This window comes from Pangasianodon hypophthalmus, chromosome 11 (assembly GCF_027358585.1).
Source record: "Pangasianodon hypophthalmus isolate fPanHyp1 chromosome 11, fPanHyp1.pri, whole genome shotgun sequence".
NCBI lineage: Eukaryota > Metazoa > Chordata > Actinopteri > Siluriformes > Pangasiidae > Pangasianodon > Pangasianodon hypophthalmus.
In genome coordinates, this window is record NC_069720.1 from 1,334,841 (window position 1) to 1,358,653 (window position 23,813).

A 23,813-nucleotide genomic window follows, 5' to 3' on the forward strand; every position below is an offset into this window, starting at 1 on the left:
TCATTACTTTACAACTTTATGCCAAAAAAAAAAAAACAAAAACAAACAAAAAACACGCCTCCTGTGTGGAGAGCGACCTAGAGAATTGTACAATCCACTAAGGTGCCTAAATAAACCAAAATGCGTCACTCATCTGGATTATTTTATTTATATTAATACTACCATTACAGAGAGAAGACTCGTCTCTGGAACATACGACTGTAGAATTAATTTAGTTTACCTCACGTCAATACTGCACATGGAAAAAAAAAACCAATAAGTTGCTGGTTTACATACTGAAGCCAAGCAGAAAATATTTTTTTAGTACCTTTTTTTTTGTCTTATTTTTTTTAAAACAATAATACCCTTAGCAAATTGCCGTCTTTCATACTGTTTCATACTGTATAAAGAAGAAAAATGTGAACACGAGTGTGATGGCAACCTTTAAGTTCAATTAAAAACTTTACACTGGACTGTACAAGATATGATAAACTATTTACATTTTTAGACTTAATTACTTTTTTTTTTTTAAAAGCAGCACACTAGTTCTATATTTCTAACGCCCGAACAATACCTGGCTAGGTACCTGCCGAGAAACCGGTTTCTATATGCACAAAAAACGAAAACAAAACAAAAACAGACAAATATAAGTGTCAGGCTGCCAGCGGGATTCGAAGTGAGAGCGGCCCGGGCATTCGATGAGCCACGCACAGTGTTGCTTGAGAGACTAGAAAGTACCATTGCAATGACAATAATTTGTCCCTGACAGCAAAAAAAAAAAAAAAAAAGTACTCTTCTGAACAGCAGCTAGCATTTCAGTCCAGCATGTCAGTGAATTGTGCTGATTAAATTAGCAAAAAAAAAAAAAAAGAATCCCACAATATACATCATTAAAGTCTAATGACTGAAAAAAAACAGAATTACAGTAAGATAAGTAGAAACAGCATATGCATTTTGTCTTCAGTTGTATCTAATTTGCATAAAAAATGGCAGTGATGAGAATGAATCGAACACAAAATGGACTGCAGCTGCTGAAAAGCTGAAAAAAAAAGAGATAAATTCTATGAAGACATAAAAATGCAAAGAATGTGTCCGTGTTATTCAGCATAAAAAATAATAAATATTTGTTCATCCCCATGGACCGAGCTTAGCGAGAACCTCACTTCAGATCTCACGTGACACAGAAATCATTTTTCAACCAATCAGATCTATCGTGCCAATGAGTTCGAACGAACGCCTCGTGAAAGCAAATCCGAGTGAGGTTCCTCGTTTGCGTGAGTCGTATCCAATACTGTCTGATCAACAGGGACTGAGTTCAGCATCTACATGAGGTACAGTGACTTGTCTAGTTTTGATTCTTCTTCTTTTTTTCTTTTTCTTTTTTCTAAAGAATGATTGAACAACATACACAAACACGAATAAAAAAAAAAAAAAAAGAAAGCAACAACAGAACAAGTCAAATACATAACTTATACTTCAGTAAGTATCCATGAACAAAAATAGAATTCTATTTTTCTATGTTATATTTACAATTTCGGAGAAAAAAAATGAGATGGTAAATGTATCAAAAAAAAAAAAAAGAATTTTGAGTTCCAATTCAGCGTCACTGTATTTTCTCTGATTGTCCTTTTTATTAAGTTCTACCGACAAATTTTTATAGCCAACAACGGCTAATAAATACAATAAAAGTCTATATGCACTATATAGGTTTCAAATACAATATACAAACACAAACGTACATGAGCGTTAAGATGCGCGATTGAAGTCCGGTGTGTCTCGGCTGATCAGTCTCTTACGTGAGCCTTCTGTCGAGTTTACTGCTCTTTATCTCCCTTAGGCAGCACTGGAGCTTAAACAAAAGTGTTCATTTATCACGTGTCTTTGCATAAATTAACAAAACAAGCTGAAAGAAAAAAAACACAAAAAAAAAACAATGACTCAAATCTGGCAAGTCCAAACAGGTCACTTTTGTTCGTGTGGATTTTTTTTTCTCGCACGACGGCTTCACATTAGTCAGAATCGATAAAAATACCATTTATATCCAGTGCTTGTAACACTTATGAAACTCTGTGTGTGACCGAAGTCCTCTCTCTCTCTCTCTCTCTTTTTCTTTCTTTCCTTCTTTCTCTCTCTCTCTCTCTCACTCTCTCTCTCTCTCTTTTTTTTTTTTTTAACTTTTCCCCCTATTACACAAGCGTGATCAAGTTTCAGTCCTGACAACAGTCCTTTTGTCTACCGCCAGCCTAGAAAATCAGTTTGGCGTGGTCAAGAAAATATGTACAAAACACGTACAAGTCAATCTACCAGCAAACAGATATGAAACAAATTTAAACAAGACACCTATTGAGAACAAAAAAAAAAAGGAAAAAACAAATTTAGGATAATCAGGGGTAAACCCTGCCTGCGTTGTACCTCACGAAAAAATCACAACAAGCAAAAAAAAAAAAAAAACAAAAAAAAAAAGTACAAATTTTTGAGATTACAGAAGTGCTTAAGAGACTTCTAAGACTTGAAGTAAATGCTTCTCTATTTTAGGGGCTCCATAGGAATTGTTAATGCTAGGAGGAAAGTAAATAAGCGCTTAAAGATATTTAAGTTTTTTTCAAATTAATTACTTAATTTATTTATATTTACGACCTTGAGAGGCAACGCAGTGACCAGCAGCTCATCAGCCCACAGTAATTGCCGTGTTGCTAATGGAAATAAAAAAAAATAAAAAAATAAGACAGGTTCAAGGGCAAGAGGAAAATAGCGAGCCTCATGCATTAATAATGGCGCATTTCAGATGATACAGACTCGTCAGTCATTTTAATAATCTCCCACAGCTTGATCTACTTGTTCCATCTGCTCTGCAGCACCTCGTGGATTTCTGCTGCACTTTGATGGAACGAGCACAATCAGCGATCGACTCCCTCCCGCCCACATTGTTTTCAGCGGCTTCTGATGGACACCGAGTCCAAGTTCGAGTCCAGATGGCAGCCTCTCGAGGTACGAGGTGACATGAGTTGTTTATTTTCCATAACAGCATGTCCTGAAGTGTTTTATTATTTATTAAACAACAACACGTTGTACTTTTTTTAGCTAATTATATTTACATTTTGGACGGCCATGAGACAGGTTCATTCCTGTTCTCACTTATGTTATAGCAGCTATAAAGAGTCGTTCCCTCACCAGCCGCTCTTTTATCTCTCTAGAAGTTAATAAGACAAAAAAAAGAAAAAAACGCAGCTTGTTTCTTAAACTCCTCTGTCCGGAAGATGTCGATAAACTTACAGATTCACCTCTGACACTGGAGACTCCTTCTATAAATGTTAATAAGGAAACTGCTGCTTAGAGAATATTGATATAATTGATATAAACCTTTGATTTTGCAAAGCTGCTGTTATAGAAAATTAATCAACACCTTCTGACCAATCAGAATCCCGAATTCAACAGCGCTGTAATATAACCTGTTGTGCTACAATGTTTTTCCCTCATAAATAAGCACCATGTCTCCTTTATCTGGCCCAGACAAACTTCTTGTTTCTTTAAGACTTATTTACGCTCTGCTTTAAGACTTTCTTGTGTCGATTAAGGTTTACAACGTCCCAAAAGGCCTTTATGGTGACAGAAAGCCCTTATGGACTTGCTGCTGTAAAAAAAAAAAGCCAGCATGTATTGTACAACAGCAATTTTGTGATTGTAATGCCACTGAAGCTGCCTTTTGCTGCCATTTCAATTTCGCAGATTGGATGCCTTTGGCCCCGCTTTGGCACGCTGACCAATCTGTTTGATTAAGAACATCGTGGGTGTAAGACTGAAGCGAAGGGCAAGACAGGCTGCGTGATCACCGCACTGGACCTCCTGGACTGAACAAGGACTTTGAGATCTCTTTAATAAAATCCAGCATCTCTAACACTGCCTCTAAAATTCCTGAGTGCTTCAAGAAGAGGGAAAGACGCAAAAGGGTTTTTTCTTACTCAATAAAATTCCAGAGGATTGTCTAAGACTCGTGAACTCTCGCCTTTAAGACTTGGAGATCTGTGATTACGTATAAGGAAGCTAGCGGTGTGGTTGGACCTGGATTTGGACGTTGTGTTGAGAAAACAATAAGAAGAGCATTAAGATACGATAAAATAAGGTAAGATAAGATAAGAGAGGGGGCAGTTTTGTGTTTTGTCATCAATTTTTAAATTACTCTTTTTTTGTTCTGCTGTCTTCTTCCTTATTTTTAAATAGCTCAAATCAAAAAAACATTCACAAGCTGTTGGCTGGCACAGCATACCTGAGAGAAATACAGAACCCCGTCAAAAACAGTGATCTAAAAAAAAAAAAGTATCAATAACAAAAAAAAAATATATGTAAGACTGTGAGAGCTATAATTGTGTTTCAAGTCCTGCCCTCTGTAACTTTACAGGTCAATTTGTGTACACATCCATGATCAAATAAGAATTAAAAAAAGAAAAAATAATAAAACACAATCAAACTGCTTCACACTCGAAGAAACATTTAAGACCAAAGAGCTGATGAAGCCGGGAGCCACACGTGCATGCAGGCTCCTAAGGGATATATTATCAGAAACAAGTTTTTCTTTTCTCTCTCTTTTTTAAATTTGTTCTGTAGTTTTTTTTTGTTGTTTTTTTCCTCCTCCTTCAGTACTCCTTCTCTCCACTGTGAGTGAAAGCCTCAGTTGGCGCTGACGGGCTCCTGCGCCTCGTTCTCGCTGCTGTAGTCCGATTTGGGCTCGTCCTCGAAGTCCTCGTACATGTCCATGTCGTCCTCGCCGTTGACCGGTTCGCTGGGCACCACGCTGGGCACGCTGGGCTCCATCTTCATGCCGAAGGTGCTCTGGATGACGGGCACGGTGGGCTCGGGGCTGGCCGAGTTGCTCGAGCAGTCTGAGGTCATGCTGATGGCTCCGGGGTAGACGACGCCCGCGCTGCTGCTGATCGGGAGCTGAGTCTGGGGCTGCTGCCTGAGACAGGAGGACAGAGAGAAAGTCAAAAACAGTCATGGATATATATAAAACGAGGGCGCTTATACCGATCACAGATGAGTTTTACTGATAGAGAGAAAAAGAAAGTTCAAAGTGATGCTCGCTCGAGCATTCAGCAATAAGAGTTTGAGCTGTGATATAGTCTTTCGGTCCAGATTTACTTTCCTCACTCTATCGTTTCTATAGTAACAGCTCATTCACAGGGACTTGGGCAGTAGATACTCGACATAAATGGATTAAAAATGTGTGTAATCATTTTTAACGGTGAAGAGATGGAAGGAGTCTTTAGTGTCAGCGTGTTTTAACAGTCAGAGCTAAAGCTGTAATTTTAAGTTTTCCGACGTCTTCAGGACAGAAGAGTTTACGCTATTTGTTGCAGTTTCTCAGTAACATGCGTAACAAGTTGCGTTTTGTCTTGTTAACTTCAAGAGAGAGAAAAAAGAGAGGCTGGTGAGAGAACGACTGTTTACAGTTCTGTCTACAGAAACTAAAGTGTTTCACCGATGGTTTACCAGCATGACACGGACTGGTTTGTTCCCTACATAGCTCATGATAGCGCTGAATAAAATGCTGATTAATGGAGCAAGAGCTCAAGGAAATCTCATCTAGAGATTTTGCTCCACTGCTGTATATTAGACATTTATAGTTGAAAAGAAAGAGAGACATTGTGGGTCATTAGGGTGTGCTATAAAATAAAATAAACAGAACATGATGGTTAACAAGTTTTGGGAAAAGGAGCACATTCTTTTATACATTCATACATTGTCAAGTCTATAACTCTGTGAACGGGAATTTGCTAAAGGAAATCTCATTCAGCTGCATTCAGTGGTGTCTCTCTTTAAACCTTCAAATATTTTAGCACTTCTTTGGTGCCAGAGTAACTGCTCTGCTCCGAGGTAGCGTTTGCAGCCAGCAGCTGTGAAAAAGATCTCGATTCAGTTACGACGGAACAGCTTCGGGAAGAATTGTGAAAAAATGAGGCAGGCGTTGATGTTAAACGGCCTGATTGATACTCCAGAGCTGACTTTTCTCAACGGTGAAGTGGGAACACCGGGTGCAGGATATCTCACGCTGACCACATGTAATAAATTACAAGTCTCGAGACAGTTTCCCCGTCATCATGTATAGACTTTTAACATTTTAATATCCTGCAATCGTGTCAATTATTTAACTCAATATCAGGAAATAAGTAATACATCATTTTTATGTTGATCCAAATATATAATTATTACACATCCTTTCATTTAGAAGAGCAGTTCTCAAACTTTTTTTAGTCTTTTGTAGTAAGTGTGACACTGCTAACGACACATCATACATTTGATCTATTTATAGTTACATTTAATGTCCATGAAACAAGTTCGTTCCTGTTCTCACTTACGTTATAGCAGCTATAAACAGTCGTTCCCTCACCGTATCTTTCTTATCTTTATATCTTTATTCTCTCTCTTAAAGTTAATAAGACAAAACAATGTCACCAAGCTAGTGAGAAATCCTGAAGATGTCGGAAAACTTAAAGTTACAGCTTTACCTCTGACACTGGAGACTCCTTCCACAAATGTTAAAATAAAACCTGTCCTTACAGAAACCTTCACATTAATATAAACCTGTGATTTGCGGCCGAACTACTGACAGAGCTGCTGCTATAGAAAATTAATCAACGCCTTCTGATCAGAATCCGGAGTTAATGAGCAGTGATGAACATTGTGCATGGAGTTTATGTGGGGTTTTTCGTGCACTCACCCCACAGTGAAGAACTGGCGCATTTCCTGCCTCCGCGAGCGCATCATCTGCTTGTACTCGCCGATGCGCAGCTTCTTGCCATCGATGATGCACGTGCGCTTGGGCCGAGGCTTGTACTTGTAGTTGGGGTACTTCTCCAGGTGGATCTTGCTCAGACGAGCCTGTTCCTCATAGTACGGCTGCTTCTCCTGGTTGGACATGGCCTTCCAGCGAGAGCCTGAATTAAGAGGAAGATCATTTTGTCACAAAGTCAAAAATATGCAAGAATTGGTATAAGTCATACAAGATCAACCTAAATTTCCAGTAGATAATAAAATTATACACAATAAAGAAAAATTTTTTATGATATATATTTAGTATTCTATATAGTTCTAAAGGAAATTGCAGTGTTTCAGTTAATGCTTGATGAATACTGGAAGTGTAATACAGATGTTAATAGTATAATAAATAATTCACTGTTTATACAAGAAATATTCCAGGATTCAATATGAACATTATTTCTTCCCTAAAACATTTTCTGCTTTCATCCTAGCTCTAATATCCATCCCTGCCTGAATCCGGTTGTTCCGGCGCGAGGTGAGCCGCTCGCTAAAGGCAGCTTTGTCTCAGAGTGCTGCATTAGCGGAAACAACGGGGCCTGTAAATATCTCCAGCCTTCAACGTGTCCCTCTGGCTGACGGGACTTTTAGTAACGGTGATGTATTGACTCTCGGCACTGTGGGACGAGACCCATTTAGCCCCGTCATTTTTCATGACAAACACCAGGGCTGTGTGACGGCTCCTAAATCCATCTGATTGAGCCACTCCAACAGCCGCCCCACTGCCACGATTTCTGACTCGCACTCGCCACGACAAGACACGACAGATCAGGTAGAGGGGTCAGAAAACCTCAATTTATATATATATATATATATATATATCACTAAAAAAGATGTTCACATAAACATGCACAGAGAATATTTTTCACTTTTATTTACTCAATATACTATTTATTTATTTATTTATTTATTCTGGTGGTTGCGTTAAAAAATATTTTATTTACTGTGGAGAGAGTTCCACCAATATATTTATTTATTTTTATTTATTTATTCACATATTTCATTAATTTATTTCGTATTGTGGGGGCTGCGGAAGAAAACATGTTTTAGCAATATTATCAATACAATGATATAATATGTATGCATACTAAACATCTTGTCTTTGACCTGGTATAGATATGTATACTTTTTATATAATATTCCAAATTTATGAATTATGAATACAGCATGAATTAATTAGCTCATACATATCTATAGTTTGGAGTATATACTGTATATATATATATGATTGATTGATTTTCTTTTTCAAACACTCTTACTCTCTTATATTTGTCTTTTATCAGTAATTCTACAAGGTTTCATTTGCATTTCTGCTTTTTCTCTGACGGACAGAAATGATCTTCAGACTGAAATGACGCTCTCACTCCCTCAGTAAGCGATCACACTCACTCGCTCTGGTCTCCGTCTTAAACAGAGGACGTGTTCAGTGGCTCGGGTGAAGCCGCTCATGTTCATTTACATCAACAGACTTTCAATGTGTCATGAATGCTGTTCTGTTTATTCTTCATGTCCCACACATTCATCACCGTCGCCCCGTCTGAACAGTGGAATATTTATACGTAGCTGAAAGATATCACGAGGTTTTACGCTAAGGTGCTGGTTAAATTCAGTGCTACAAATCCTTTATTTACATTCTTTACAAGAACACGCTAACAAAGTGACTTTCTAGAAGAAACGATTGAACCACGATGAACTCCTTGTGTACATCTTAACTAGTTCCCTAAACATTAAATAATAGCATATTACAGCTTCTCCTTCCATAAAATGACACGAGGCATGACAACGCTGCTTTTTAAAACTTTGAGAGTTTTTTTTCTTTCAGATAAACTGGAGAAAATTTTAACAAAATCATGATCTTAATTTGTAAAACCTCTTTTTTTGATCATCATTTCTGACTTGAAACAAAAGTAGTAACGTTTCATGACTAGCGTATTTTACAAAAAACCCCCAAAAAAACGATGTCAGCCTGTCCAGGGGGCGGGGCTTATATCACTCCCATGTTGTTACAGCGTCTACGTGCTGGTTTATCAAACATAAACACGCTCATCTACAGGATGATGGTAAGAAAATCAGACCTGTAAATAGCGAGGTAGCGGTGTGAGGTTTTTAAATCTCGTCTATTGAAAAAAACTACAAAGGCAACTGATTTATTTATCGTAATTCATACTGTGTTAATTAAATTGACGTTGATGATAACACTTCAGTGAACTTTTAACTTTCAACACCTCACCTTTACACACATACAGAGTGAAAACAAAGACGTAACAGTCAAGAGACAGCCTGTGTTAAAGAAGAACCAAACTTCTGCGCTAAGTTCAGTCAAAAGAACACACACATAACAGGCGTTAGAAAGTCGTGATTAAACCTCGGAAATGAAAGAACTTGCTCATTTTGCCTGTCGAGTGTTTACACGTCTCTAAACAAGTTCTACCAGGAACTAAATAACATGGAGCGTCTTTCTGTAGGTGACACCGGGTTCAGAAGATTCTTAGCCAGCAGTTTTTAAAAACAAAATGTAGTAATGCACTTTCCTATCAATATCATCTTAACAATAAGATTCAGCTGCGTGATTAATAATGTAAAAGCGTTTCTGGGACTCACCCAGGATTTTGCTGATGTTGGAGTTGTGCATGTCCGGGAAAGCCTGCAGGATTTTGCGGCGCTCGTCCTTGGCCCACACCATGAAGGCGTTCATGGGTCGCTTGATGTGTGGCTCGTTGGGGTTCCGTCCTCGCGATTCTCTGAACACCCGGGCTTCGGTAGTGCTGGCGCCTCCTGTTGGCCAACAATAATACTGTTGTGGTTTATCTGCAGAACCATTCAGCTCCTTACTCCCTGGAAACACCAGAGTGAGAAGAAGGACAAAGCAAGCGCAAAGCGTTAATCAACTTTGCAGGGCTGGAGGAAAGGAGCTCGAACTCTTACACACACACTCTCTGTACACACACACACTTCACACACACTTCAATCCGATGGCCATCACTGTGGACAGAACAAGACGGCTTTGTGGGTTCTGCTCATATCCAGAAGAAAAGAAACCTTGACTTAAATCCTTGTTAAATATTCATCCAGGGCCCAAGCACCCAATCATTTCACACTTGCAGTCTCTGTGTGTGTGTGTGTGTGTGTGTGTGTGTGTGTCTAAGCATTCAGCCTCTCAATCAGGCCACTCAGCATCATCAAGGCCCGAGTTTTTCACTTACAGCGGGACGGAAAAGATTTCACGCGCTCTCGCTTCCTTTTATATGTAAGATGTGAAAGAATTAAATAAAAGCCGTATGAATATTTAAACAAAAAAAAAAACATGTTGATAAACAAGGCCTGAAAAATAAAACAAATCCAAAAAGGGCTTCCCATATGCTCCGATACATCTTTAATGATTCGAAAAAACTGGAAAAAGAAAGCTCCGAATGAGGCATGAATATTTCATCATCCACATGTGATGCGTGTTCATTAGGAGCTCGTGCGTCCTGCGTCGCTTGGCGTGCGTCGCTTGGCGTGCGTCGCTTGGCGTGCGTTACCTGCCACGGCTTTCTGTTCTTACAGCACGCTGGTGAACAACAAAAAACAAAAACAAAGCTCTTAATGAGTCTGTGTAAAGATATTAAAGTGTAATCTTCAGTGTCAACAACCGAGAACGGAGTGTACGAGGAGGAGCTGAGAAAGAGGCCACCAAGGAGCTTCGTTTTATCTTTAAAAAAACGAAGGAAGGGACACACAGAGATAAAATAGCATCGAGGAGGACGAGGACGAGGATGAGGACGAGGATGAGGATGAAGAGTCGGACTCGGGGACAAGCTGCCAACAAGAGTCTCAACTCTCCAAAGTGCTTCAGATTTATTTCCACCAGTGAGTGTTTAAACCAACACACAAATCACAACGCAGTTCAGAACACAGTCCACTTATATAAGAGTTAAACCAGCGAGTGTGCTGCAGTTATAGGAAAATAATCAACAACGGGGCGGTGTGAGGAAGCCACGTCACCCTTACAATGTCCCCAAGTGCTTTATTCCTCTTATACCACAGCATCTTATTAAAGAACAGCAAGTCGCACTTTTTATCCTTTTATAGTTACATTTAATGTAATAATCTCTCTCTCTCTCTCTCGCTCTCTCTCTCTCTCTCTCTCCAGCTATTTCTGTCTGTTTCTCTCTCACTTTATCTGTCTCTCTTTCACTGTCACTATCTTTTACTCTTTCTGTGTATCTTTCTCTTCCTCTGTCACTTTTCTTTGTGTATCTTTCTCTCCATTTCTCTCTCTATCTCTGTCTTCATCCTTCTCTCTCTCTCCCTATTTCTCTTTTTCTGTCTCTCTCACTTTATCTCTATCTGTCTCTCTGTTTATCTTTCTCTGTCTATCTCTCACTCTCTCTTTCTCAATCTTTCTTTTTTGTGTGTGTCTGTCACTCTCAATCTCTCTCTCTTTCTGTCTTTCTCTCTCCATCTCTCTCGGTCTCTCTCTTCATCCTTGTCCCTCTTCATCCCTCTCTCTCTCTCTCTCTCTCTCTCTCTCTCTCTCTCTATATATATATATATATATATATATATATATATATATATATATATGTGTGTGTGTTTTTCTTTCTCTCTCTGTTTCTCTCATGTTTTTTTCTGTCTCTCTTTCTCTTTCTCAACCTCTTTTTCTCTGTCTATTTCTTCATCTATATCTCTTGCTTTTGGTCTCTCTGTTTCTCTGTCTCTCACTCTTCTCCATCTTTCTCCCCCCACCGTCTCTCTCTCTCTCCCTCTCTCTCTCTCGCTGTCTGTCCATCCCACAAACATGTGCTCACTTTGTATCCTGACACACACTACAACCGGAACAAAAAAATCAGAAAGAGAAAGAAACCCGTCTCTCAGCTGCCCATGTAGAGCGGCCGTGAGGGATAATACACTCGCTTCCCCACACTACATTAATTTCATTTAGCGTGCACTCTGCGCTCAGGATAAATTGATTTCATTTTGTTTGGTTTTGACAGCCATGTTTATTGTGCAATGAAATGTAGCACGGCGCAGCGGGCTGACAGGATCCATCAACGCGGGGCAATCTGCTGACTGCCGGGGCAGGATGAAGGCATTCATTACCCCGCCAAAACCCAGCGTGCCTCACGCACACACACACACACACACACACACACACTCCATCCTCAAGCTCAGGATCTCTCCATACGAGTGATTGGGGGGAAGATGGCCGACTCTGATTTATGACGCGCCCTCCAATGCCATTACTTCAGCACTGACACTGATTCATCAATTTATACACCAGCACGCGTGTCGATACGGGCAGAGGTGAACGCTGAACGAGTGCGAAGCGCGATGACGTGTTGCACTATAGCTGAGAGGAAAGATGAGGCAGTAACTGACTTTCTTTTTTTTTTTTTTTTTTTTTTTTGAGGTGGGGGTTTTTCACAGATCTTCACAGACTGAAGTTCAAGTTCTGGACTTAAAAAGACAGAAGAAGTCACCTCCATATCTTGTGATACTGGTGTGTGTGAGTGTGTGTGTGTGTGTGTGTGTGTGTGTGTGTGTGTGCGTGCCATGTCTATACACTGCTGTTCTGAAGATGTAGGCCATTAGCAACCTTGCTTACAGACACGAGTGGATCACAACACCCTGGAATCTCATCACACATCTCGACTACCTCTATTGGATATCAAAAATGAGTTCAATTATCTAAAAATTATTTTCATATTTTCACAATATGGACAATTATTGATACACAACTTTGCTATATTTTTCTTTTTCTTTTTTTTTTCAGGTAGATGTTTTACACGTGATTTTAAATCTCTTCATATTAAACCATAAATCATTCTTTCCTAAATTCTTTCATAAATCCATTCATTTCTTTCCTAAAATAAACAAACAACAAAAAAATCTTTTTAGCTGATGAATAAACATGTCCTTAGATGATGTCATGATTTTATGTTTTTAACAAATTTTTGACTTTTATTTTTATTCACAAAAGTATATAAAATATACACTTGTCATGATATTTTCTTTAACGATATTCAATTAAAATATAAAATAATAATCTCAACAGAGATGTCAACATATTAACATGGATTTTATTTATTTATTTATTTATTTATTTATTTATTTAACCATTGTACTCACACTGAGATAAAAATCTCTTTTACAAAAATCTATTTAATGATCTATTGCCTCATTTGCATAGTTGAATTTGCTTTTGAAAGAAAATTGTTATACAAAATGTCATTGTACTGATGTGTATTTTCAACAAATTAACACTTCATTCTGCCACGAGTAAAAAAATAAATATCTTAGAGCGTGATACATTTAAACGTGTTAATAAAGGTTATTATAAATTTTGGGGATTTTTTTTCTATGCATCTATTTCTATTATAGTTTTTTTCTATTACATTGCTCATAATAGAGGATAATGAACATAATTATTTAATTAAATATTATGAACTATTTAAAAAATAACTCTGATAAAATGAAAAGAGAGAAACAGGAGACAGAAGCAGGCGAGGAGATGGAGTTCCACCTCACAGCCGGGACGCAGGTTTTTTTTCTCCTTACTGTCGTCATTGTTTAATAAAACGAAGCGGCGCACCGCCGACGTTTACAAACGAGCATTAATTGATTTCTCTCTGATTCCCACACGACATTTTAAAGAATTAACTAGTTAGGTGTGTGAGTGTGTAAATAAATATAGATGTTGGCACAGAGACGGTGACAGGGGAGAACCCCTGGAGTGAGTCGGGGAGGAGAGGAGGGGAGAGGAACGCTTAATTCTGTCATTTACTGAGAGAGAGAGAGAGAGAGAGAGAGAGAGAAAGACACAGCAAGAGAGAAGAAAATTTCTACTAATACTACATACCTTTTTTGTAATACATCTGTTTAATTGAATAAATATTCAGATTATTTTTTTCCTTGAGACAGAGAGAGAGAGAGAGAGAGAGAGAGAGAGACACAGATAGAAAGAGACATACAGAAAAAGAGAGACAGAGAGAGAGATAGAAAAATTTAGGGACAAATATAAAGAAAGAGAGACATATACGTAGAGAGAGAGAGAGAGAGAGAGAGACAGACAGGGAAAGAGATGAAGAGAGACAGAGTGGTAGAGATGGAGAAAGAGAGAGAGACAGAGATAAAATGAGAAAAAATGAGAGACAGTCAGAAAGATATATAAATACAGTATATATAAAAAGAGTGACATATAGACAGAGAGAGAGAGAGAGAGAGAGAGAGAGAGAGAGAGAGAAAGAGAGAGAGAGAGAGGAGTCTGAAATCACCTTAGCACACCTGTCTTCAGCAAGCTTGGACTCGATGAGAGCAGATCAGAGTCAACATTCAGTCTTGTCACACACACACACACACACACACACACACACATAAACACACACACTGCTCACATTCTCATTAAACCATCACAGTTACAAACACTAATCCTCTGAGTTCAACATGCCTCTAACTGTTTTTCACTTTTCTCTTCTTCTTCCAGCTGAATGTTTGAAATTCTGCATTGTGTGTGTGTGTGTGTGTGTGCATGCGCAGTGTGTGTGTATTGTGTGTACGTGCATTGTGTGTGCGTGTCTGTGTGTCTGTGTGTGTGCACTCGCAGTGTGTGTGTATTGTGTGTACGTGCATTGTGTGTGTGTGTGTGTATTGTGTGTACGTGCACTGTGTGTGTGTGTGTGTGTGCGCGCAGTGTGTGTGTATTGTGTGTACGTGCATTGTGTGTGTGTGTGTGTATTGTGTGTACGTGCACTGTGTGTGTGTGTGCGCGCAGTGTGTGTGTATTGTGCGTACGTGCATTGTGTGTGTGTGTGTGCGCGCATGTGACAGCGAGTGCACAAGGATGAGAGCTCGGCGTGTCCAGACCTGCTTCCTCCACCTATTATCAGCGTCCTGTGTTTTGCACCGTGCAAAATTTCTTGTCACGTCTTTCACGTCGTTTCACGTCTGTGAGAGTTTCATAAAAGAGGACACGAAGCTCACAGCCTCAACCTCGGCCAAAACAAAACCCAGAGATCAGGGACACAATGCTGGGAAGGTCAAGGACGGACGGACACACACACACACACACACACACACACACACACACACACACACACACACACATTTATTCCCCTTATACCAACTATTGCAATTTTTTTATTTATTAAAGAATGACAGATCATACTTTTTATCCATTTATAGTTACATTTAATGTCAGTTAAAGTTAGTTCCTGTTCTCACTTACGTTACAGCAGCTATAAACAGTTGTTCCATCACCAGCCTCTCTTTTTTTTCTCTCCATTCAAGTTAATGAGATAAAAATAAACGCAGCTTGTTCCGCATGTTACCGAGAAACCGCAAAGAAGCGTAAACTCCTCTGTCCTGAAGACGTCGGAAAACTTAAAGTTACAGCTTCACCTCTGACTGTTACAAAGCACTGAAACTGGAGACTCCTTCCATTGATGTGAAATAAACATCTCCTCACAGATAAACGATTTCACACATTCTTTGATTCGTTTATTATCAGTGGAGCGTAAGCTGTAAAAGTCACTGTGAACGAGCTGTTACTATGGAAACGATAACGTATTAGAACGAGCGCATTAATATCGCAATAACAATAACCTCACAATAACAGAAAGAGTAAATGAGTAAAGAATTAAAACAATCGTCAATGCCGTCCTCGGCTGCACGTTTCTACCCCAAACCCGTCGCTCGTTTGCAGTTTAGCTGAAATTATCACAAAACGTAGGTTTGGATTTCCGCGCTTTCCTGCTGCACCGACTCCCACAACGCTTCTTTTGTTCCGAGCGTACGTTCAGAACGACTGTGTGACACGACACAAGTCCCCTGCTGCCATATGTAAGAGAACAACAGGCTCACGCTGAAACCCATTGTGGTATTTGTTAATGTTTTTCATCTGAGCTTAAAAAGACTTAATGACTCTGCGGTGAGTCAGCACATGTGGCTCCTGCCTTTCTTTTCTTTTCTTTTTTTTTCTTTTTGGCGTAATGAAGGAAATTTTAGTCTGTTTCCAGACTAGGCTATTTTCCAGCGCTCCCTTCTGTTCGGCTTCGGCGGCTTGTTAATTCGCTCGCCTGCATGCTAGGCAAATATTAGTTTAAGTAACCTGACGCTCTCTGCACATTACGGCGACAACACAGGGCCGCTTTACACCTCGGCAGCCCTTCTCCAATTCTTGCAAATGAAGTGCTCTGCTGTTACAGTACGTGTGTATCGCTCAGTAATTTTCCTCTGCTTGGAAAGACGAAGTGGGCTCATGGAATCGAATTCTCCACAACCTGAAGTTCAAGAGCTGCTACTAAATAAGGTAAATTAATGAAGTGACCGTAAAGTTTACACCCCCCTCCTCATCGTCAGGCACAGCACTAAGCTTACATTCTTTTCCCTTTTCACGGAGGAGGAAAGGAATTTGTTTGTGTTGGTTCAGTGGAAACGTTCAGAACACTTAAACACCAAAGTACACAAACTCTCTGCATTTTAAATGCGGCATTCATCAGGACAAAATAGTTTGTGTTTCGACGGGGGTGGAGATAAAATGGAGAGAACACGCGTTACCTGTTCATGCTTCTTTTTTATTTTTCGATTTTCGAGCATATAATTAATATAAAATACTGAATTTACCTGAAAATATCCAACTGAACACATTAGACATGAATCAATATGTTCAAATAATTATCTCAAAAGAAATTAGAATATTAGGTAATATAATACAATATTAGAATATTGTAATAATTAAATTAGATTTATTCATCCTCACTAAGCACTTCATACTGGTCCTGGTTGTGCTGGATCCGGAAGTCTGTCTCAGGAACACTGGGAATGAGGCGGGAATACAGCTGGATGTGACGCCGGTCCATCACAGGACACCATGCACACACATACACACACACACTCAATCACACTTAGAGATAGTTTAGCGTAGCCAGTCCATCTACTGGTATGTTTTTGGAAGTTTGGAGGAAACCGGAGAACCCGGAGGAAACCCGCATGGATACAGGGAGAACATGTTTATCTTCAGACATGAAATCAGCGCCATGCTTCTGAACCAGAATGTTCATTTTTCCCTTCATGTTAAGTGCTTCTACTGGACACATCACACAATATATATTTATTTTATACAAAAAATATTTTTGGTGCGTAAGTGTGTGCAAGCAAATGGAAAATTAATAAAAATCGCATTAAACTATTCGATTAGTATTTCTTTTATTCCCTAAATATCCATCCTTCACCCAATGTCCATCTCATAGGGATATATGCAAAAGATTTATAATTAATAATCATGAAAATGGGCAGAAAATTCATTTGGGGTTTCAGATTTAACAACCATAATTTTTAAAAATGAATTATTATTAAAATTATCATCTGTCATTTAAATAAACTAAAATTAAAATAATATAAATAAAAATCCATGTTTCACAGGGATTAGAGAAAGAGGTGAAAATCTGGAACGCCCCTCAGGAGAAGCGATCAGGACGTAATTGACGTATGACGTTATGACACTAATTACTCTCTGTGCTCATCCTTTAAATTGTCCTTCGATTCCATCTCTCTGACAAAGACTTGTAGTGTTCTCAAAATATAATCTTAAACAGTGCTTTCTGTGTGTTTTGTTTCTACAGTGCCATGGAAACTGTTAGAAATATTGATGTTTGAGGGCCACAAAGGTGAATGACGCTTTGTCGAGCAAGTGCAATCAGACGTCCTGCAGCTCAGACAGAGAAGGGCCTGCTTTGTCCTCCAGCCTGTCCTCTAAACACCTAACTGTGAACGCCTTGAAAAACGCAGAGCTGGAGTCTGCCATCAGCACACGCACACACACACACACACACGCACGCGCACACACACACACACACACACACACAGACCTGGATCGGTCCTCTTAAAGAGGAATTCCACAAAAAAAACATAGGAAAGAATCTCAGACGCATTTCCAACATGTTTGATAGGAACCAGAGGACACTTCACTGGCAGAAGACGTCTATAATGATGATAAAATTCTGACCAATTGTTGACGTTTTCTGTAAGGACCCATTTTTTAAGCATTTATGGAAGGAGTCTCCAGTGTCAGAGCTTTTGTTACAGGTAAAGCTGTAACTTTAGGTTTTTTTTAACTTTCAAGCTGCATTTTTTTCTTATTAACAATTTTGTCTTATCAGCCCCAAGAGAGAGAGAGAGAGAGAGAGAGAGAAAAGAGAGGCTGGTGAGGGAACGACTGTTTATAACTGCTATAACATAAGTGAGAACAGGAACTAACCTGTTTTGTGGACATGTAAATGTAACTATAAATGGATAAAATGCAAATTGCTGTGGTGTAAGAGGAATAAAACACTCAGGGACAAGCTGTTATAGGAAAATAATCAACATCAGGGTGGAAACAGTAACTCCACTTCATCTACAACAGTATGATGGACACTAGGAAAGATATAATGTTCATGTCGTGAACTTGAAGAACGTTTCAGACCCTCGGTTCCTGTGGTTCCTATCAATGCTGCTGACTCAGAAGATTCTTTTTTTTTTTTTTTTTCTTCAGCAAAGCAACTTGAATGATTTTGTTTATCTACCAAAGGTGTTTTGGAAAATCAGTGGAATTCCTCTTTCACTTGCCCCCAAAAATCTGACCTTCTTTTGAAACCAAAAAAACTAAAGGAAGCTCGATCAGACACTGGATCCAATAAGAGTGATATAAAGATCGTCAGAGGTGACATAATACATTTCGAAAGTGAAGGAAGATATCGTGAGGAGTGTGAGAAGAAAACTTACCGTCGAGGTCCTCTGGCCTGGTCAGGTCAATGACTCTCTGTCCGATCTTCCCATCGTCTCCCAGTTTTCCCAGATGATGCCCCAAACTTTCAAAGTGGACTCGTTCCTGCACACACAGATAAATCCTTTATGTGTCTTGCTTTTTTTTTCCTTTTTTTTTATCTCTGAACGTATGATCAAACCTGATTTCTATCTTTATAATGCATAAGAATATAAAAGACATGCGGTGATGTGGGGTTTGACGTACTCGTGTTATTCATGGCCTTCAGATAAGAGTCAGCTCTCGGTGCTAAAAACAACATAGCAGAGGATCTTGTGTGCACAATGGGATCAGGACTGCTAGCAAAGCACTTGTTCTTCATCTTCTTTTTTCTTTTTTCCCCTCTCCTTTTTTCCTCTCTGTAATCTTTGCAGCCTGGCATCCTGAGCTCCCTGCCTATCATTTATTCAGAGCGTGTGCTTTAAAGAACGCACCGTGTTTTCCCTTTTGTCGTGTCACTTTCTGCTCCGATTAAACTTGGCGTCATGTCATACTCGACGCACAATGAAACCCTGTCATTCACGCGCCCGGCAACAATATTAAATGTCATGTCCGTGCTCGCTGACGGAATAAAATAACAGTTTTCCGGGGGCCCTGGCTGAATAGTGGCCGCACATTACGCTTAATGTATTATGCAGAGGAAGAGGGCCGACCGCTGTTCAGGCCCATTGTGAAATGACCTAGTTCTGCCTGTGAGTGCTGCCTTCACTTCGGTGCATTAACGCAGCCTTCACTTCTTCTCTAAACACACGACACTTTGACTCGAAATGATCTCTCGCTCTACGACGGATGAAAAAAAAGTGGAGTGATTCAGACGCACAGGGAGAGCTAATCGCGTCCCTTTTGTCTTTTTTTTCTCATCCTCACATCTGTTTTTTTTATTCCACAGGTGAGACAATGATAACGGATACTGACAAGCACATTAATCTTTCAGCCATGTTAAATTTGCAGGGTTTGTTCGTATGTTTGTTCGCACCGGTGGTACAACTAACACATGATTACCCAGGCACCCAGCTCCACGACTCAACCCTGGGTTTATATTTGTACGTCCTCTGGGATGAGTGATTCACCTACTTTGTCCTGAGGCATCTGGGGCTATTTCTTTGTTTGTGTACACTTTTGATTCTGATTATATATAAAAACTTTAAGAATATTTACTATGTGAGTGTCTGTTATCTTTTTTTTTTTTTTTTTTCAGGACATCCTAACTAATATGACCTGATAATTATTTTTTTCACTTAAACAATTAACTTTGTGTAATATCAACACACTCGACCCAAAAAAAATATAAATACAAACAGAACCGATTTTAGAAAATTTAATGATTATGATTAGGTTTCATTTTTCTCCTGTACGTTAATACAACAAAAAATGTCAAAAAGCTAATAATAAATGCGGTGATCATTTTTATATCAAATTTAATTTACTATATCTCTGGTTCTACGTGCTCTATCAACACCAAACATTTCCAAGCCAGCACTTTGGACAAAAGCTGACTGCATTGCTATATTAGAACGGCGTAATTTTTTTTAATGACATTGTCATAAAATTAATGATGTGCCTTAATCAGGTGGGTGTGATTAGTGACCTCTGCGTGTTAAAAGAGAATATATATATATTTTACATCCTCCAGAATGAACAGTATGTGCTTGCAGAAGGAGACAATCTTTGTCCACGCACCAGGGCTCACTGAGATAAAAAAGATTGCTCAAATTAAACTCTCAAACCATCAACGCATGGTTTTCTGTCGTTATTTATTCCGAAACCATTACTCAAAAAAGAAGCGTGAATCAGTGAGATGCAAAGAGAGAGAGAGAGAGAGAGAGAGAGATAGAATGAGAGAGAGAGAGAGATAGAGTGAGAGAGAGAGATAGAGAGAGAGAGAGAGAGAGAGAGAGGGAAAAAGAGGAAATACAGCAATTTCCCATCTCGCTTGAGGGAACAATCATTATTTATGGCCATCCGAGTGATTCTGATGTACAATTAACCACTACCTGCTTATGAGCTGTCATTAAGAACTGCCTGTCTTGACTGTGCTTTGCTTACTTTAAGTGTTTTCTAATTATGATATACGCAGGCGGTTCCCGCTGGGCCCGGGCGGCTTTGTGAAGATAAGATAGAGCTGCCGCGCTCCATGTGAAGCCTCCTACACCACCGTATTCATCACCAGGCCACATTATTGCGCTTAATGAAAAGAGCACGCAGCCCCGATGACAAATTGACGGATGTGCGATTAGTCGGATGAGGAACGGGCGATGTACCATGGATGGTCTGGCGCTGGAAAAGGGTTCAGCGACGACACAAGTGTTTGTGTGTGTGTGTAGGTGTGGGTGTGTGTGTGTGGGTGTGTGTGGGTGTGTTGGAGGGGGTGTGTGTAATAAATTAGCCGCTTCTTCCCTTCCCTCGTGCTCAGCTGCCCTCTCTGATCAATCAAGGCCTTTTATAAACTCATGATCATTAAGCATCTTGTAGGACCTGAGATGGGAAAAAAGAGAAAAGAACAAGACTCATCCATCATGGAGTTTCATTAATAACTGCCGGTGCTTTCAAGTTTTTCCTCGCTGCACGGAGATATAATTAAAAGAACAAGTCAACAGGGAGCAATTGTGCACGAGGAGGGATTCCGTCTTTATTTCCACACCTCGGTATTTTTCCTCCAATTAACCGGAGGATGGAGTCGGGACTGCTGGACTGCAGCTCGCTCGAGTCCACGGTCTGTTTAGGATGCATTAAATAGAACGCAATTGAGCGAACGCTCCAGAACAGTGCAGACGAACATTAGAATAAATGTGCACCGCATGAGCAAGCTGCATTTCCATTAAATTTTACACACTGGGTTTTATATACTTATTGGTTATCACTGCTATAATTTATGTCACAGCATTAGGAAAAATTGCAGTTCATTTATATGTACAACATCTTTTCTGTTTTTTTTTTTTTTTTTTTTTTTTGAAGAGGGGAAAAAAATCTCAGCAAACTTAACTCATCTTAACTTTACTACCGGCTGCATCAAGCAGTGTGATAAATTAATGGCATTTTTATTATTTTATGGTGTCATTAAATTTTTACTGATCACTCCACGACTGAAGAGCAATAAAGGATGTGCAGTATCCTGGGACGGTCCTGTCCAGCCAGGCAGATAGTCAAAGTCCTATCTGAAGGTCTGTAAGCACTATGCTGTAAATGATATTTATAATGTGCATTACACCAGCAAGAAGGCAGGAACTCCATCCAAAAACAAAAAAAAACATAGGTAAAGGAAAGAAGAAAGACCAAACAAAGAGACAGTGAGTGAGAGAAACAAGGAAGAAAAAGAAAAAGAAAAGACGTCGTGCTACACTTAGCGCCCCTCCCATCTTAACCGCGACCTCTCTGGCGCAGGGCTGGCGTTTTCCCATTTTCCCTCAAATGCGCTCAGCTTGCAGCGCTTCCACCCCACATCTAAAATTGTAGCCTCATGCTCCAAGGATGAAGTGGAAAAAAAGTGGAAAAAAGTCACCCACAATAATCTCTGCTCCTTCCCTCCCCACCCCAACATTTTGTTTTTTACAGTAAAACGGTGGCACGATAAAATAATGGACCACTGGAACTTCAGGAACATCTGGAAAGGGGCCAGGAGCACCGTGTCATCGCTGTAGCAAGAGCTTTAATCAGGCCGACCGCAGAACATGTGCCGGAGGAGTCGTGTTGTGCTGGTGGCTCGCCTCTACTTATAAACGTGATGCTTTTCTCCGGTATAAATAGGCCTGGCTCAGGGCATATGGCCCTGGGGTTTTTTCTTTCTTTTTTTTTCTTTTTCTCCAGCCGGACCCATACATGAACACAAAACAATCTCAGTCCTTGTCTTGTATCCGTGTAAATGTGTACATCTGTGTCTTAAAATTTCACTTTTCTCTCCACTTAAAGCTAGGTTTAGGTGAGTTTTATTAAATGATTGAGCTCTACAGGTGCAGAGCTAATAACAGGTTTATTCTTTCCCAGGTGCATGAGGCTAATATCATCATTACAGTCAGCAGACAAAAAAGACACACACACACACACACACACACACACAATAAAAGTGCGTAATAGCTTGGCGCAAATCTGTTCACATCATGTTCTTGCCTTGGTGCTGAAAGCAGAGAATGCGCATGTTATTGCCTCCATGAGCAGAGCGGCGGATAATGGACGGCTTTGTGAGGTCCGTGGTAAAGGAGTGCCGAGGGAACGCATGCAGCAAGTTGTAGCTTTCAGCTTCCTTGAAAGCTTGTGGTGGTCCTATAGCGACGTTTCGCCATCCGTTTTAGCCTCTCATCTGTTTTCCATCCTCATGTAACCAATCACAAGGTTATTTATAACTGCACAGCTTCCCAGTAGTCACTCGTTCTCCATTTCATCTAGCCCTAAGCACATGCGCTTGTGTGGTGAGCTTTCATGCGGTCTCTCGTCTTTTTCCACAAAAGCAGGCCTCCAATCCTCCAGCTAAGTTTTTTCAGCATCCAGTTTTATCCCTTCGCTTGCCAGGGAATTGGAGCGGAGCTGCTCGCCGCTCTAATCATGCAGCAAAACTGCAGCAGCACGTCAGAGAACGACAGAAAACCCCAGCCCTGGCATGATGCCAACGTGAGCTTTCACTTTCCAGCTTGTTTCCTATTTGGAGCAGCAGATCCCACGGCCATACCATAATTGTGCATCAGGCTGACAGCTTTGTCTCGTTTATTGAGCGAGAACAAAAAAAAAACAACTTCACCCACAATGTGACCTTTCAACTTCCATAGGGAAACGATCCATTTTATTTTATTTCTCGGCCATCCTGCTATACGGACAGTCTCCAGGCTTTTCATTCTGTTCTGCGTTGAGATCATTTGTTTTGGCTCTTTTTTTATGAGCCCTGAGCTCTAAATGACCCTGAACTGTTCACTGAGTCCTCAAGGATCTGTTACGAGTGACCTCGCTTTCTCTTTCCTTATCGCACAAACTATTTACAATAATGGAACGACTCCAGAAGACCATTGAGACCTTGTGATCAGGAATACAGATATGGAAGGGAATTTTTTACACCCATTACTAGAGGCTCGGTCCCAATATGGAGAAGTATAAAGACCTAGTGTGGCCTGTTGTGGTCAGATCTGTAGCACAGGGGCTCGTTAGGTTTTTGAACAGAAGCCCTGCTGTCGCTTACGTGTCACGCCTTGCTGTAAAAATCAGGAAAGGTTTGGAAGGCAATTGAATCTCAGTAAAGAGAAAAACTGTTTCTGAT

General features: G+C 39.9%; 1 protein-coding gene across 18 annotated transcripts in view; it reads right to left on the reverse strand.

Annotated features, from left to right (window-relative positions):
- Window positions 1-1,586: 1,586 nt before the first annotated feature.
- sox6 (SRY-box transcription factor 6) overlaps window positions 1,587-23,813 on the reverse strand; it is a 178,339-nt gene continuing 156,112 nt past the window's right edge. For 15 of the 18 annotated variants that reach the window (XM_053238096.1, XM_034308752.2, XM_034308749.2 and 12 more), the window contains 4 exons: window positions 18,535-18,640; window positions 9,394-9,627; window positions 6,695-6,911; window positions 1,587-4,933 (listed from right to left, as the gene is read on the reverse strand). In XM_053238096.1, the coding sequence (XP_053094071.1) occupies window positions 4,645-4,933; window positions 6,695-6,911; window positions 9,394-9,627; window positions 18,535-18,640 (846 nt within the window). In that variant the 3' untranslated portion in view covers window positions 1,587-4,644. The remainder of the gene's footprint in view (window positions 4,934-6,694; window positions 6,912-9,393; window positions 9,628-18,534; window positions 18,641-23,813) is intronic. The other 3 variants (XM_034308750.2, XM_034308755.2, XM_026930697.3) reach the window with 1 other exon arrangement.